Source organism: Lonchura striata, chromosome 4 (genome assembly GCF_050655825.1).
Source record: "Lonchura striata isolate lonStrDom1 chromosome 4, ASM5065582v1, whole genome shotgun sequence".
In the NCBI taxonomy this organism is placed as follows: domain Eukaryota; kingdom Metazoa; phylum Chordata; class Aves; order Passeriformes; family Estrildidae; genus Lonchura; species Lonchura striata.
The window spans coordinates 23,096,717-23,114,681 of record NC_140706.1 but is presented as its reverse complement, the minus strand read 5'-3'; the positions used below and the strand labels follow the sequence as shown (position 1 = coordinate 23,114,681).

Genomic DNA, 17,965 nt, shown 5'->3' with positions numbered 1-17,965 from the left:
TCAATGAGATAATGTCTTATTGAAGATGCTTACACAGAGAGCGTCTTATAACAAGAGTCCTTGTGAAAATATGCTGTTCTTTGTAAGTTGCTTCTAATGAATTATAGGCAAGTAGATATGAGGAATGGAAGTAGAGGGTGGTGATCTGAGGTGATGCTGTTAACAATGGTGAGCACTACTCAGAGGGTACGAAAGCCCAGTAAAAGCTTGTACAACTTAACATTGTGTTGTGAGTGCTTGATTTAGACAAAATAAAAGTGAATGTGATCCTTAATCATTAACATTGTTATAGTTTTGCCTAATGAAGAAAATTCTCAAGCAAGACTCTGATAAAGAGGGAGATAAACTTGGTGTAAATATTGGGTTGTAATGTATATTTAGTATCACTTAGAGAACTGGTGCCATTCTTAATGCCTCTTGGTCATGACTGAGCAAAAAATGTCCTGTAGGCAGTGCTCAGTATTTTAATTTGGTCAGTATGTCAGTTTGTGTTACTTTGCTTCTTGTAACAGCACTTAAATGACTGCTTTACAATGGTAGCTCAAAAAAGGAAAAAAACAACCAGAAAGTTCTTTTGTCTGATCTGCCTGGAGGAGTTTGCTGTTTCCTTCCTTCATGTTTTCCTTTCATGAACAGATCTCCTAGAAAATTCTGTGATTGTATTGCTTGCCTTTAGATCTGTAAATCAGAAGCACTGTAGCTTTAAGAGCACGGTTGATTTTTTATGTAAAATGCATGCAATAGCAATACTTTTATGTCTGTGCAAAGCAATTGCTCTTATGACATAAGAAAAATATCAGTCTGGCAAGACTTGATGGAAGTTTGTCCTTGTAAAGAATCTGAAATAATGTGTTTCAGATAATGCAGTCTGAGGTGTTTTTTTTTTTTTTTTTTAATTAGACATGATATACAGTCTACTTCTGAATCTAGATTATATTAATTTGTACATCTGTTCTTAGTGATAGTGTGGTGTACATTGTTCTCTGTGTGTGCTAATGTGACTCACATCTAGTAAATTCAGGTTTTAAATTGCAGTAGCATGTCACATTTTGACCTGTGGCCTCAAACTGTAGTTATTTTTATAACTTCAAAAGTAGTGATATTCAGTGAGTATTTTTCTTCCCAGTCTTAGGCAAGTTACTCCTTAAAAACATTTTCATATGTTAAAAAATGTATAGTTTAATCTGCATGTTCTACAGCATGAGTTATCCAGACCCACAGGGTTTCTTTTCTCCTAATAGTTGAAATAGTTGATTATTTGTTATATTAAGTTGTATAATACTTTTCTAGACCGTTTTAGTGTTTTGGTGTTTGGGTCTTTGGTATTGTGGTGTTCTGTGTTTGTTTGTATATTTGGGTTGTTGGTTTGATTGTGTGGAAGAAGCTATATTGAAGTTCCATAGAAAATGCATTTTACAATCCTTTGGTTGATACCTGCACACTCGTCGACAAGATTTTAACCATGACTGGGTTTGGGGAGAAAGTATTGGGATATTTTTTGAGAAGAATTTATGCAAATATGTCTGTCTTCTATAATGAGACATCAGTTTAGTGCTTTGGTGACTGAAGAGATAATTGGTTGAGCCGTTGGCAACTTGTTTCTCTTTACTATCTGTTGATGACCTGTCTTTGTCATCTCATTAGTTAAAAGAACATGAGGGAGTTGTTTTCAGCGTAGATTTGCCAAATAAAATATTTCCAAGAATTAGTCATCCCTAGGCTTTACCTGTGTTTTATCTGCAGTGATTTGTAGTTTTCAGGGTAATCAGCTCATTCATGCCTATTTTTTTTCCCCCATCCAAGCTGCATTAATCCTTAGATGCTTTGAGATACTTCATATGGGATTTGTGCAGACTTGGACAGTCAAATTTTTCACATGTGCAGTTACATTCTTTTTTTACTCAAGAGCAATATAAACCATGTTCAGATTTGTCATGTTATAATCAAATGCTTACTTAGAAAGTTAACTGCTAGCTCTGCCCAAGTGTAGGTGCTTTCTCTAGTCTCGCTGTAGGTGGTCTTGGAACATATGGTACAGTCTGTGGAGAAGTCAGTGCACAGTTTTACTCTCCAGACAAGGCTGAACTTCCTCCATAGTGTGTCTTTAATGAGTATGTGAGGGGCAAACATAATCACCTTTAAATATTAATTTAAATTAATTCATTTTTCTGTGCCATATTTGGTGCATGCTAACTTTCAGAGTATGGAGGTATGATAATGTTTCTTCAAAAGGTGTTACTGTGTGTGAAAATTCTATAAAATGTTATTTTATTTTCTTTATTTCAGAACCTTAACAAACAAGCATTTGATCTTGCAAAAGTCCTACTGAAAAGGACCGTCCAGACCATTGAACCATGTATTGCCAATGTATGTAAATTAATTAATCCATGTTTCCTGCAAGTAATAAGTCTTGATTTTTTTGGACATTTGATGGGCATTTTTATTCTTTTAAATATTGTTTATAGAAGCTACTACGATTTTCCAAATAGGATGTTATTGTCTTGATTAAGTGTGTGGAGTATTTCAAATAAGTAAAGAGGAAATTAATTTTTATCTGTCTCAGTCTAATGTTAAGCCTACCTCTAGGCTGTGAATATAGGTGACCATCAAAAATCTTGTTACAACAAAAGGAATTATTGATAGTTCATATATCCAGCAACCAGGCAGCCTTATTTCATACCAAGCTTTAGGATGAAGCATTTCAAGCTACCAGCTCTTGGCTAGAATTTCTTTGCCCTCCTAAACTTGCTGTGACTTGTGGTCATAAAGAGTGAGAAAGCTATGCTTTTTACAAGGCTTCCTTCAAATTACAATTCCTTCATGTTGAATGTGGATGTTGTATGTTCTGCATATTAATACAGCTACTGCAGTCTTTGATGAATGTGTTCTGATCCATTCTGTTGCCTTTCCTTGGTGCTGAAGCCAGCAGAATTAGTAAAATTTAGAGTAATTTAAAAGGGAATTAGGCAGATTCATAAAAGATTAATCAGTAAGTATTTAAAAGCTCAAGGAGTCTGACTTAAAAGTTACTACATCCCCTGTTTTTTTTAAGCTTTATAATTAGTCATATGTGAAAACAGGATAGTACATAAAGTAGCCTTTGAGTTGGTTTAATACTATTCTCCTTACTTTCTTTTTCAAGTGTGTAATAGCTTTTTTTTGCTATTGCATTTGCATTGCTTAAATAATATTAACATACAGTATCTAATAGGAAGTACTAAATTTTAATACACTTTATATAAATCCAAAAATAAATAATTAATAATTTAGACTGCTTTGGTTTGTTTCTGTTAGATCACTAATGACCTTGATACACTAGCTATCAAATATTGCAAGACATAACATCTGACATTCTTTTAAATGGATTTGAAGCAGAAAACTTTTATTTTCAGCATTGGGATTTGGTTTCAATTATAAGAACACTTTTTAAAAGTACTAATTTTTTTTTGTCAATGTTCTACTGGATGAATGTGCATTTTAAGTTTACAGTTCTTCTATTACTTGTTAATTTTGCTTGGGAGATAGTTACTGAGATTTGAAACTATCAAATTGTCATGTCTTAAACTATCTTGATAGAGTTAATAAAACTGAACTGAGAAGGATGTTTGTAATTTGCTTGAGCCAAAACTGTAAAGGTGAAATGCCTTGATGTAATGAAGAAATTGTGCTTTGAGTGTCTTCCATTAGTATAAAACCATTAATGATACTACATTAAAATATTTTTTTAATAATGTTTGCATTATTGAAGGAAAATATACTACATAAGATTGTTTGTATTTTAGTTTTTTAACCAGGTTCTGGTACTGGGAAAGTCTTCAGTAAGTGACTTATCAGAACATGTGTTTGACTTGATACAAGAGCTTTTTGCCATAGATCCTCACTTACTGCTGTCTGTCATGCCACAGCTGGAATTCAAGCTGAAGGTGGGTTACAGTGTAGCTTTGGACAATCAGTAAAATTTTGGGGGACATTAAGAGTGCAGAACAGTGGATTTAATAAGTGTTCTACTAGGGGAATAAAAATTCTGTATTTATTGCTTTATTTTGAAGGTAAATATAAAATTAAAGAAAGGATATTGGAAATTAGTATGCAATTATGTGCATATTCTGCTTGCAATCATGAATTATGCACATAAAATATATATAATCATTATAATGATAAATAAATGCAGTCTAATGCAAAAGCTTTATGTACTTAATCTTTGGATTACACCCAAAATTTATAAAGTAATTAGACTGTGGTTGGCTTATCTTATGAAATGCAAATGTGTTAGCTTTAGTTTGCAGAATTTTCTTTTATAAAATAATGCTTTAATAATAGGGGAAGTATTTCCTAATATTTTATCAGATTTGTTATTGTCAGCTAATAAATTAGCTGACTGATGTGAATCCTTGAAAATAGTTAATTTATCCTGATTTGGCAGTCTGTGGGGGTTTTAATTAAAGAGCTCTTTCCTAAGATTGTAAGTGGACAAGAGAAATAATTTTGCATGTGTGGATCTACATGTAGGCTATGGTTGCAACAAAAAAAAAAAGTAACCAAGAAATGAGTATTTGGTGAAAGTACATGTGCCTTTCATTAGTGCACGTGTTTATATCATTTTAATTGGTGTCTTTTCCACACACATAAAATAGTCTTTAAAATGTTTTAAAAAACCAATTTTTTATATTGTCAAATGTATATTAGAATACTGTGGGCTTTTATTGCTGAAAGAAGAGGTTCTTTCAAAGCACAGCTATCTATTCAGTGTCTGTAATACATTAGCTTAATAGGTGTTTGTATATTTTACCTCATATGAATCCTATAGGATAATTAAAGAGAATGAGGATTATCAGAAATACTTTCAAACTCAGATTTACATCTAACTGTTCAAAAAACCGAAAGACTATTATCACTAAGGTATTACCGATAATGATTTACAGTTCCTTTTTCATGTTTTGATTTTCAGAGCAATGATGGAGAAGAACGTTTGGCTGTTGTTCGACTTCTGGCTAAACTCTTTGGCTCCAAAGATTCTGATCTAGCCACGCAAAATCGACCTCTTTGGCAGTGCTTTCTTGGGCGGTAAGAGAAATGGGATGGAATTCTGAATTTCTGTTGCTTTTTATGGGGTTTTTTCTGCTTTCTTACAGTGTTGCATTTTTCACTGCCTTTTCAGAGGATGTAATTGTTTGTATTTGAACAAGTTCCTTATTAAATCCTCAAAGCAGAAAACTGCATACAGTTGTGTTTTAGAAGGAAGAAGCCTGAAGGTCTGCTGCTATATTGCTATCAGCTATGGCCATATAAGTTAGATAGACAGCAAATATGCATAGCAGAATTTACACAATAGCTTTGCCAGCATTGTCCAAAATTTCCTACTGTTCAGCTCTATCTGCAGCTGTATTTTGCTAGGCATTTATCTGAGTGAAGAGATAATTTCTTGTATGTAAAGGTAGAAGTTCATAATTTTAAAAAAAGATAATGTTTTCAAATGGTTCCTGGTGATGCCAATTTACATTTCTATAATTTCTGTGGATGTGTGCACACACACGCACACAATCAACATTGTATAGAGAACTGTGTTCAGAAGTCAGTGGACAAAATCCAGTGGGTCAACATTTCACCTATGTACATCATATTAATTTTTTAATTTTAGTCCTTAGTGAATTTCACAAGAAAAAACAAATATTTGTGAGGTGCATTATGGAGATAAATTCAAAACATATATATTCTCTCATTTTGCCATATAAAAGTATTCAGATAGTTATCAGAACATACTTTCAACACATGTTACTACATAGAGAATAATACTGATTTGCAAAGCTAATTAAAAATTAATATTCATTATCTTCTATCCCTCTAGGTTCAATGATATCCATGTCCCTGTGAGATTAGAGAGTGTGAAATTCGCCAGTCATTGTTTAATGAACCATCCAGACTTAGCAAAAGACCTCACTGGTGAGATGCTCATAAAGGAGATTAGAATAATCTACAAAATGAACAAGGAACTGTGTAACTGCTTTTGTACATAGCAGTGTAGTTCTGAAATGTACCAAGTCCAATGCTTGATAAGGGATGGAAGAGGTATCTGCTGAGTAATTGATTTCTGTTGGAGATGAGTGCTAGTTATGTGAAGTGAGTGAGAATGAGTTAGAAAGAGGAGTGTGTGGTTTTGTGTGACTTTTGTCAGCGTGAGTCACTAAGAAGCCACCCATTGCAGAATGAGAGTTTTAAAGTAATTTCAAGTTCTAAAGAAACTTTTGGAGAGGCAAAGCAAATATTGGTGCAACATCCTGACTTCTTTTCAAAATCAGTCACAGTTCCCCACTAGTCTGTTCTACTGAACTCAGAAAATACCTTTTTGCTGATCTAAACTATGAAGTTTATTCTTCCTCTTACAGTATCATTTTAACCATGAAAAGGCTTTCAGACTTAATGGAAAATACTGTTATTTTTAGATGCAAGCTATTCTACAACAATTGTATGTATTTCTGATTTATTATTTACATTTTTCACTCTTCAGGAGCAAGTGTTTCTTTTTTAGTTTCTTCTTATTCTCTCACCCCCCTTTACTTACAGTATATTCTAGTCAACTTTATTTCACTTTATTGATTCTTGCAAATGAAGTTATCATAAAAGCCATCACTCCTACATTCTTCTGATATTTGCATTTATCTAATTGTTTTATAAAACTTTAACATAGAAAATACTTGAACAGGTGTTTCCTGTGGGTAGCTCTATATTTAATAGATTACATGGTTGTGATATATGACTGACATTTAATTGATTAAACATTAGAAATAAATCAGAATACATCACAGCTATATAAAAAAGCTAAGCTTCTCATTGTTTCTGCTCATAACAGAATATTTGAAGGTTAGATCACACGACCCAGAAGAAGCCATTCGACATGATGTTATTGTTACAATTATCACTGCGGGCAAGAGAGATCTCTCTCTAGTCAATGACCAGCTGCTTGGCTTTGTACGGGAAAGAACGCTGGACAAACGGGTGAGTGTTAATATTGTATTTTCAGAAATGACCTGCTTCTAATATACTTTACTAAAAGTAAAATAAAAAGAACCCAAAGCCACAAAATCAGAGAATCTTCAGAGTTGGCTATTAACAAGAATACTGAGGGAAAAATACTCTTTTCTTAAGAGTACACCTTAATGAAAATTCCGTATTATGGTGGCATCAATCAAGTGTTGTTAAGCAAATAGGGTCATTGACTTCTGATAAACACAGTTGCATTAAATAAGAACATAAGAATGGTCACACATGTTAAAGCCATGGTCACTATAACCCATTATAATTCTCACAGTGGTCAATTTTGGCTTCAAACAATTTATGATTTAAGGATTTTTTAAGTCTACTGGCCCATGCTCATAACTTTCAATAGAACTCTATTCCATGTATTTATCAAGTTCTTTCTTGTATTTATTTGTACTTTATAAGCCTCCATGGCATATGCATCAGTAAATTCAAGTTTAGTGCATGTCTGGGAGAAGTAACTTCACTGTTAGCTTTTAACTTGTCTGATAATTTGACTGAGTATCTAATAGATCTTGGATTACATAAAACAATGAATATTCTTTGACTCATTTATAGTTAATAAATATGAATACCGTATCTTCTCCAATTCTTTGTTTTCTATTCTAAAGAATCACCTTATTAACTTTCATACAAATTGTTACATACTGCTGATCATTCTTGTCTGGATATTCTCTATCCTGCTGGAACTAAGGTGACCAGATCGAGGAACAATGTGCCACTCATCAGAACATATGATTTTGAATGCCATTCAGAGTTTGCACTGTGTTACATACTTGATGATAATTTTTTTTCTTATACTGAAATGTTCTGTCTCTTCTGCTATTTCTGAGCACTGAGCTGACAGTTTTGGACTACATTCATGTTAACTTCAGTGTTTTCCTTGAGTAACTTTAGGTGGTATACTGCCAAGTACTGTACATGCAGAGTTAATGCTGATGGGAAAACCTGTCCTTAATCTGAATTTCTTTTATTTCTTATTGTAACAGTTCAGTAGCATGACATTTTTCTGCAATTCGTAATTACGATGTTACATCTGACTACCTCAGTAAATTTTATACATGCTGTTAATTTTGTAATAATTTTTCATATGTTAAATGTCAGAGATTCCTTTCTGACTTTGTCTATAGGTTTCTTTTGCTCGCTTCATTGTGAAAATTAGTCATTTATTTCTAGCCATTTCCCCCTATATTTTAGTTAATAATTAATTCTCAATGGAACTTTTATTTTAAGGCCCTCTGGTACAAGACTTGGTTGGAAGTTTTTGGGATCCTAATGCGTTTTACTGATGGACTTCTGGGTCTGCTAAAAGTTTTGGGTTTTTTAGATAAAATTTCCAGTTATATAAAGTTCAGTGACACATTTCCATAACTTATTTTTCTGTAGTGTCAGCTCTTTGTTGTCATTACTGTTCTATTTCAACCTGTTTGCCCATTCCAAATCAGATGTTCTTTTGAGTGGTACATAGTTCCTCTTCAGACCCTTTGGTTTCTTTCACATTTGCTGTTTTCAATCTGCCTGTGGATAGATTGCAATAATAGAATAAATAATGTCTAAATTCCTGTAAATGTCATAGATGGGTTACCACCTTTTGTAATTAAGATTGCAAAATCTTAATGACTTTGTTCCTGCTTGCTATATTATTTGTTTTTTTTTAAATGTGTCTTAAAATGATATTCAAAAAAACTTCTTCAGACCTCTCTCTTGGAATAAATCTGTTTGCCTCTCAGCCATACAGAAAGGGTCTGGAAGGCTTCCTGCTTCTGTAATCTTTAGTGAAGATGTTTAGTTATTATTGTTTTAATAATTTCATTTTGAAACTATTTGCCCATGCTTCATTGAGGATTTACTTTCAGTTTGCCAGAGCTTATACTGTTTCCTGTTTACATTTTTTTGATGTGGCTCCATGCTCTTTGGAGAGTGATGCTTAATAACAGACTTCTCTGTGCAATGTAGCCATGTTGATTTTTTCCCCTTACTACTGTTCTTTTTTGATAGGCTGTAGGAAGGATGCCCCCTATGTCATTCTAGCTAGTTACTTCAGTTTTTTTTTTTTAATTTTACGTTTTTTGGTTCTCTTTTTAAGTGAGAATGTTACTGTAATTGATTTTGGAAAAGACATTATCTTTACACGGAGAAATACTGATTTTGAGTACGTTCACAAAAGCAGCTCTTCATTTAGTTGTACTTGCAGCTTGCCATGGCATATTTCTCAGAAGTGATCAAGATCACCTTCCTTCTTTTTCAGCCACTAAACATGTCCAAAAGTTCATTTATGAGTTCCAAAAACTTTTAGTGTAGCCACCACTTCCTACTGGGACTTAGCACCTAGTGAGAAGGGGATGATTGTTACTGTGTCTTCACCAGTGTCTCTGTCTGTTTTCCTTTAGCATGCTGCTGTCAGTAAGAGGCAGTCAGCTATTACTGCACAGCTGTAATGCTGATTTCTACAGAGCCAGGTCTTTTTTTGTGTGGCTTTAAATAATTTTGTGTGTCTTTAAATCAGTGTGGCGGCGTGTAATATTCCTCATGTGTTTGACTAAGTCATTTCACAGCAGTTGTAGGTTTGATGTGTTGCATTTCAAGGATAGGTGCTTTTTCAGGCAATCACTGAAGAATAACTTCGTCTTTACTTGATGTTTCTCTTAAAAATCTCTGGAGAGAGCTTTGATGAAAGTATATCCTGAGGAAAAGATAAAATTGAGCACTGACTAGAAATTACTACAACAAATACTTAGCATTTGAAGGAGACCTTAGCAATATAGGATGTGTTGGTAAATATAATTAGTGCTTTAAAGTTAAAATCAAGGACTTGTAAATGTTCATTTGTGTATTTTTATTTTTAGGATTTGTCTTTAGTTTGGGAGAGGAGCATTTTCTCAATTCCAGGCTGAGTGCACTATTCCTATTTTAATCATTCCTTTTCTGTAAAAGAGCTGTGTATTTTGCTGGCTGCATTTATCCTTTGTAGCTGATTTCTGTTGGACACATCTACTGCAAACTCATAAATGATCGTTCATCAGTTTGACTTCATCTTTTTAGGACTGCAGTCATCTGTCAAACAAGCATTGCTATTACTGTGAAAAGAATGCTTGTCCAACAGGCTCAAGTAAAGTGCCAACCTGTCATTTCAGCTCTGTCTGTTATCTTTATAAAGCAGGGAAAATATTTTAATCATACTAACTGGTATGCCATTTAAGTGATCTGTTTTTTTCCTCCTGACCATATTCTGATTGACTCAGTTTTGGTAAAGATAGTCTAAACACTTTCTAGAGTAAAAGTTTCTGGCTAAAAGACACTACTTAATTTTTTAAAGGAATGTCCTTAGCTGATTTGATCTATATAGACATTTGCATGATCATTGTAGCTATTTAGAAAACAAAAACAATTTTAAAACCAAACAAACAAACCCCACTTTCACCAGTAGTTTTCAAATCCATTTTTATTGCTCCAGATGGAAAAGTAATTCTGGTAACATGCTTCCCAAAAATTGAAATCTAGTCTTTGGTAATAATTGTTCTTAGGAAGGCTCCATTGGAACACTGTTTCAAAGGACTTTCCACCATCTTCACTTTTCAGAATAATTAGGAGACATTTTAAAAACAAATAACAAATATACTCTTGTCCATTATACTGGAATAATCTTAAGAATCTGAGAACTTAAGAGAGTTTTGACAGCTGACTTCATTGGCATTTCTCCCAACAGTCTTTATGGAGTAGAGACTCGGGCCTTTCATAAGAACTGACTTGTACTCATCAGCTTGAAGTCAAAAGCTATAGAGTGAGCTATACATCCATTTTTGGTTCCTCTTTATGCATTTTTCTGCATGTGTGTTAGTTTTAACCGTATTGAAAACTATTGTGGCTTTTTCCAGATGAAGGAGAACTATTGTAAGATGTTTAAAGTTATTCTGATGGGAAAGGGATTGTATTGAACTTTCAATAGCAATGTTTTCAAAACTCAGCCCAACAGTCATCAGTGGAGAAATTTAATTATGTTGGTCAACCAAGGAAGCTAAGGTTATCAAAATTTTTCTGCTAATTAAATCAGGGTAGTAATTCTGTTAACTGTGTTTTATGTATGCTGCCTTTGAAACTGATTATTACATTCCTCTTTATGCGTATCTGCTGTTTCAGCTTTAATTCTCAGAAGCATCTTACTCTTTTTTTCCCCCTACATGTATCTTCTATTCAATGACTTGCTTCCGTGGTGTTCAAAACGTTCTCTAAGTAGTTTGGTCCAGTGTCTCCTATTATCAGTCTGCAACTGCCTTTCTCTTTGCTCTGAGATCTACTTTACAGCAATTCACTAATCAGAATTCTATTGGCAATCCAAACCTTTCTTTTGTAACTCCTTGTTATGCCTTCATTTTAGGCTTAAATTTTCTGGAATAATTTCTAGAAATCCATTTTTATTTTCTTCTGACAAGTTTTTCCATCCTTCCTGTCTCATACAGGAGATATCATGAAACTATCACCTTCCTTGGAAGGGTATATCTCAATGCAGAAAACTATTAATGCTTTTCTGAAAATGTTTCCCTTTCAGGTCTTTATTTTCTTTAAAATGTGCTTTAGATTGTAACAGGAGTGTACAAATTCCTGCAGAAAAGTTAAACAATAACATATAGCTTTTTTCTTTCATGAAAATTAATTACTGTGTTATGTTCTAGCAAAGTCATTACTATCTTGACTTATCTGTATTGGTTTTAATACTTAAAAAAATATGTAACAAAATAGAAGTTTATTCTTTCCATCTTACTGTTATAACTTACTCCAACAGCCAGTGGTGTCTTGTGGTGACATGAGCTATATTATCTTGAAGATTCATCTTTTCTTTGCCCTTCAAAAAAAAAGAAATCATTCGGTAAAACTATTAAGAAATTAAATGTGCAGTACCTCAGTGGTATTGAGTCAAGCTTTCAGTTTAACAAGATTGAAGAAGTTACAGTATGAATAATAGTATCTACATTTATGCTTCATAGGCTGAAATGATCTGAGCTTTGTTAGTCTTTGGGAGTTCAAGGCCAAAAGTGATACCTAGTGTGTTTGGAATGAAATCTCACTTCTGTTTCACTTCAAATTTAATGCATTTCTTCTAAATTATGTGGGAACACAAATATCTTTTGGGGTTTACTGTGTAAATAATTCAGCATGAGACCCTATATTGCCTAAATTAATCCTGAAGTCAGTTTTGGTATAATTAGCACAGGATGGCTTATGGGTCTTGTCTTTTAAATTGCTTAATAATGGGATATTTGTTATTTACTTTACTTTGAGAGGATACAGTATGACCACCAAAAACAAGATGGAGAGCCCATGAACTCTTCTCATAGCTCTTGTTCTCTGGGGTTTTTGTTCCTTGATCTCTGCAGTCTTAGAGCAATTGCTTTGAGGCTTCAGCAAAATGGGCCTCTCCCACTGTTGTGGAAGGTGGCCTAAGAGTTCAAGCCTAACAGGTTTGGCTTGGCCTAGGCTCCACATCTCCCTTGTCTGGGCAAGGGTGCTATAAGATGGTGCAAGGCAATGGAAAGAAAGAAGTCTGCCACTTTTGGTGCCTGTCTCTGAATAGTTAAGCCTTACAAATCCTGACTCAGTAAGACACTTCTCCAGGCATACATGTGAAGCTGTACTTAACTTCTTTTCTGCTGGCTAGCTCTCAGATTTTTTACGCTCAGCACAGAGAAGTACTGAAGTCCTGGCTACTGACAATATTTAATCTGCACAGTATTGGCAAGAAAATGCTTACACAGGCTTTGCAAATTTTCATCTAGAGGCTTCAAACAGCATTTTTCAGCTTTTGAAGTGTCTAGATATAGGAGATCAGAAAGCGGCTATTTTGTCTTTACTGCTTCTACATCTTTACTGTATTTTGTATGTTTTATTTATTTATTTACCAAAACCAATTCCCCAGCTTATTTTGATTTCTTCCCTCTCAAGTGGCGAGTAAGAAAAGAAGCTATGATGGGTCTTGCCCAGCTGTACAAGAAGTATTGTCTTCATGCGGAGGCTGGAAAAGATGCTGCAGAGAAAGTGAGCTGGATAAAGGATAAACTTTTGCACATATATTATCAAAATAGCATTGATGACAAGTGAGTCAATCTAAGTCTTCCTAATTTTAATTGTATAGTGATAAGAGATACACCGAAAATATGTTCTTACCCTGTGAAAGCTGTTTATTCTCTATTTATGGGTTGATGTATGGTGTATTTAATCATGTATGCACATATTCAGAATTGTTGTATTATCTGTTCATTGATTCATTTTTATATACTGATGTCTCTAGATCTGTGATGATAGCAGATTTTCATTAGCTAACTACTGTGTAGGAAAAAAATGGTTACATCTGGCACTTAATGATGCCAGCTGTTGCTTGCCTTACTCCTTTCCAGAGACCAGGTTGTTAAAATCCATCCTCTGTGAGTTTTATGTGTGTCCACACCACAGTACATGCACAGATCTCTCCTTTTGGTATATGGACCTTTAGGTAGACAAAAAGCTGAAGAAAACATCAGGGATGCTTTCACATTTGATTCATCTGTGTTTCATCACTCAGTCCCTTTGATTTTTTTGAAATACCATTTTGGTGTAGAAAAAAGTATTTTGGCCAAGGTTTTGGAAGATTATTAATAGTCTTTCAAGAAGAGATAAGCTGTGATATCACACAAAGGCAGAATTTCAGCCTAGATTTTCAGTATAGTAGACTCAGAAAAATTTTTTCAGTGTTTCTTAAGCACCTTGCTTATGCAGCCTGCTACTTCAGAATGTTTTGTTACCTTGTTACCTAGTCCTTCAGTTGTCAGTTCCGATCCTAAACTTTTAAGCACTGCAGTGGTGAAGGCTCTCGCTTTGTTCATCTGGCTGATTGGAAGTGGGCCATAGTTACATATTTGATTAGTTGGCACCTTTTTTGAAAATCAGGAAGTGTTCACATAGTTTATACAAAGCTAATTCAGCATATACATAAAAATATACTTTATTTTGCATTGAGAGGTTTCTGGTTTTTCTATCATGTTTACATCTCCTTTTCACACACAGGTTTGATAGTGGACAGAGAATTAATCAGTTGTATAGTGAATGGGACAGATGTTTTCTGTATTTCTGCTCAAGCAGAAGCAGAACACTGATGGAAATGAGGCAGGGAATTTTAAGGGAAGAGTGTGTCATCAAAGCTGAGTTTCTTTCTGACATGATTTCAGAAAGCCTGATTACACTATTGAAACTAGCTTTTTCATGAGGAAGCATGGGTTGTTATCCTCTTTGTTTTCTGTGTGTCCACACAGAAAGATTGGTGGCTTGATTTTTAATGTTCTTCTAGGTCAGTTTGATACTCTAAATTTTAATTCAAATGCTACTAGTCTTCAAGGCTGACAATTAAGTTCTGGTTCAGTGACACCACTGGGTTTGTTTCCTGATCTCAGTGGAGGGATAAATGTGTTTGTGCTTTTGTCAGGATTTTAGAGATGTAGCACCTGAAGAGATGTAGAAATGCTATGATCTTTTAAGACAGAGTGTATCCAATCCTTTAAACACATAAGCAAGCATGGGCCAGAATTAGCCTACTCTGGCCTATTTTCCTTCAGTAATGCAGCAAAGAGGATAAAAAGTAGCAGTGGACAGCTCTGATCCTTGGAGTTAACAATATTTCTTTCAGAAGATAATAGTACAGTATCACACAGAGTTCAGGCATGAAGTGGAATAGAACAGATTTTTTTCCACACATTGATAACTTTGTCACTTGATAATGTTTTTGTTGTTGCTTGACTGTTGATGTACACATCTACTCAAGACTGAAAATTTCTGACCATAAGAGCTGCCTCTCCTGTATTCTCTGAGCTGCTTTGTTTTACTGTAAATGCATAGGGAATGGAGTGAAAACAGGCGCATCTGAAACAGTGCCCTGTTACCTACTATTGCTACGCTAGCCAGTCACTTTCTTCACAGGAGAGAAGTGTGTCTTGAAGTTGTTCCCACTTTGTAAATCTTGACCCTTACCAAGAGGGACCAGGGAGGGGATGATGCAGTCATTCCGTTTGTATTGACTGCTTTTCCAAAACGTGTATCTGTTGAGACATGGGCTAGAGCAATATTCATAAATTGTTAAGAGCTCTGATGTCTCCAGTCTCCTAGTATGTTAAGCAGATGGAGTCCCTTGAGCTCTGAAAATCCTGTTCCCCAAACAATTCAGTTCTTGGAGTTACTAGGAAAGTGTACATTTAAAGAGACAAAGCCAAGTTCTCTTTAATAGTAACAGGCTGTCTTGAGATTGTTGAATCCATACTCATGGTAATCCTTTTATTCCTCTGCCTTGCCATCCTGTCTCTTGGAATTTCTTTCAAAAAAATTAGCTGTGTGAGCAGGAATAAGGCATATTTGATCTGTGCTGCTGTGGTCTCAGTACAAGGCACTCATGGAGTTCTTGCTAGTACCAGTGCACTGGTACATACTGAAAAAGTTTTAAAACTTGAATACACAAAATTTGTCAATAAATATCGAATTGTATTGCTGAACATTGTGCACAGCTTTCGTTAGTATGAATTAAATTAACATTTGAATGGTCTTTCATTGGGGGAGCTATAATTACATTAACTACTCAGTAGTAGTGAGTAGTTCTACAATTTGTAGTTCAAAGTTGGTATGTAATGTAAAACTTCAAATGTATATTTAAAAAAGATAATTGGAGATTGTTTTTGCTGGTTTGGTTTGTTCTCAGTATGCCTTTTGCCCCTTTAGTTGCATATGTTCTGGTGTTCCTTCATCTCCACCCTTTTAGTGCAGATTTTTAGCTTGTGTATTAGAATGAGTAGATTCTCAAGTACTGCAGTTAAATTTTAACCATTCTTTCAAGGATAGTTTAGATTTTTACTTTCCCTCCTCTTTGAGTTAAATTCTTGTGTTCTTCTTTATTTGAGCTTTTTACTGTCAGTGTTCCTTCTGTATATTAGAATAAACAAAGGGAGATTCTCTGATCCTAAAGACAAGGAGAATTTGGATGGTGACAGATTACTCCGTCTTAGAGCTGAAAGTGAAAGAATGTGGAAAAGCTTTCAAGGAGCAGTTTTTGCTAATTTTTCTATCAGTAGTGGAAGGAGTCTTTATAGCTGAGAAAAAGGCCACTACTTTTTTGTCTTCTTTCTTTATTGAAAAATCTGCTTTTAATGACTTGCACTATTCCTTGTATTTCAGCTTGCCTGGAAGGTATTGTTTGACATGTACAGTAGTGATTTCTCTTATTTTTTTTTCTTCTTTTCCTTCAGATTATTGGTAGAGAAAATATTTGCTCAGTATCTTGTTCCACACAATTTGGAAACAGAAGAGCGAATGAAGTGCTTGTACTATTTGTATGCTAGCTTGGATCCAAATGCTGTCAAGTAAGTATAGTTTGTATTCAACAAATACTTGCTTTCTTAGTCTTCTCTAACATCTCTGTTATCTTACTTGTATTGTATAATAAAAATACAGCTAATGGATGCTTAGCATTATTTGCAAATAGCATAGTATTTGAAAATATTTCCCTTTTATATACAAACCTGACCCATCCATTAGACAAGAGGATCCCATGATACTTGAGTGGGTTTATCCATTCATTTTCATGCAGGCTTAAAAGTGTGCAAGTGATGACTTTTAGGTTTGCTCTGTATTAGGAACCATGATGAAGATGTCTGTAACTGAGTTCTGGTTGATGCTGGACTGTTTTTTATTTGGGTGTTTTTAAGAAATACTACAGGTGTCCTCCATATGTTTAATTGTTCCTAGAAGAATAAGAGAGATGATGTTCTGTAAAAAGAGAAAATCAGTTCCACCTAGTTTTCAACATTTATTTTTAATATTTGGTAGGTTTTGATTGTACCTAACAGGTGTTGCACTTCTAAGATAAATAAATTAACAATCTTGTTTATTAAAGCATTCAGCATGTTTTTGTTATGAAGAAGCTTTTCTTGTTTCCCATTTTTGCAGAGCACTGAATGAGATGTGGAAGTGCCAGAACATGCTAAGGAGTCATGTACGAGAATTGCTGGATTTGCATAAGCAGCCCACTGTACGGTTTTGTAAATATTTATGCTTTATCCAGTGGATCTGTGGGACTAATTTACTGGGGCGTTTTAATACTGTATTATTGATTCAATGTAACTTCGCTATTCATTGATTTCTGTGTGTAGACAAAATTCCATTCTCATGAAGTAAATTTAATTTCTGTAATGCTTGAAGGTATATGACCTCCTTCTGTTGGTCATTCTTTTGTAGTACTGTTCAAGAGCTTTGGAATGAGTTTTAAAAGTTTCAAAGGTTTTTGTTTGCTTTTGACAGACCTTTTTTCTTTCTCACTTTCCAAGAGATTTTGAAAATGGAATATGTTGTAACATAAAGCAATGATTTCTTTGTTGGTTAGAAAAAAGAAGTTTTTAAGTATTTGTACTGGAATTTTATTAGTAGAAATTATAAGTAGAATGGCATCGCTTTGAGGTTTTGTAAGAGAGTGGGCTTGTGGGAATTTTCTATTTTGGAGGGTACTGGAGACTTCTTCCTGATTTTAACCTGTTATGTAAATTAATGAATTTTTGCAGTTCTTTGTTACAAGAAGATTTGTCACCTTTCTGTGTAGTAGCTGCTAATAATAGCTACATAATTCTAGAATCTATTCTTAAAACAAGATTCAGGAGTGGAAAGTAGTGCTGCAGAAGAGCTAACTGATCAGCTTAAGGTGTATTTTATAAAGGATATATTGCTGATTTGTTTGTTTTTGCTGTTGTCCTCAGTCAGAAGCAAACAGTGCTGCCATGTTTGGAAAGCTGATGACCATAGCAAGTAAGTGTTAATGACTTTCTATAAACATTCTATAAACTACTACAGTATTCCTAGAAATTGTATTTCTGTGAATCTTAGCCTGCTGAAGTTGCAAATTTATCTCATGTTAAACTGTTTCTAATCATAC

At 34.3% G+C, this 17,965-nt stretch overlaps 1 protein-coding gene across 2 annotated transcripts in view; it reads left to right on the top strand.

The window, feature by feature from the left end:
* The window catches only part of PDS5A (PDS5 cohesin associated factor A), a 78,957-nt gene that overhangs the window by 34,342 nt on the left and 26,650 nt on the right, over positions 1-17,965 (top strand). For both annotated transcript variants that reach the window (XM_021533194.4, XM_085577800.1), the window contains exons 7-15: positions 2,287-2,367; positions 3,783-3,923; positions 4,949-5,064; positions 5,846-5,940; positions 6,848-6,993; positions 12,973-13,124; positions 16,290-16,403; positions 16,990-17,071; positions 17,790-17,838. In XM_021533194.4, coding sequence (XP_021388869.2) covers positions 2,287-2,367; positions 3,783-3,923; positions 4,949-5,064; positions 5,846-5,940; positions 6,848-6,993; positions 12,973-13,124; positions 16,290-16,403; positions 16,990-17,071; positions 17,790-17,838 — 976 coding nt within the window. The remainder of the gene's footprint in view (positions 1-2,286; positions 2,368-3,782; positions 3,924-4,948; positions 5,065-5,845; positions 5,941-6,847; positions 6,994-12,972; positions 13,125-16,289; positions 16,404-16,989; positions 17,072-17,789; positions 17,839-17,965) is intronic.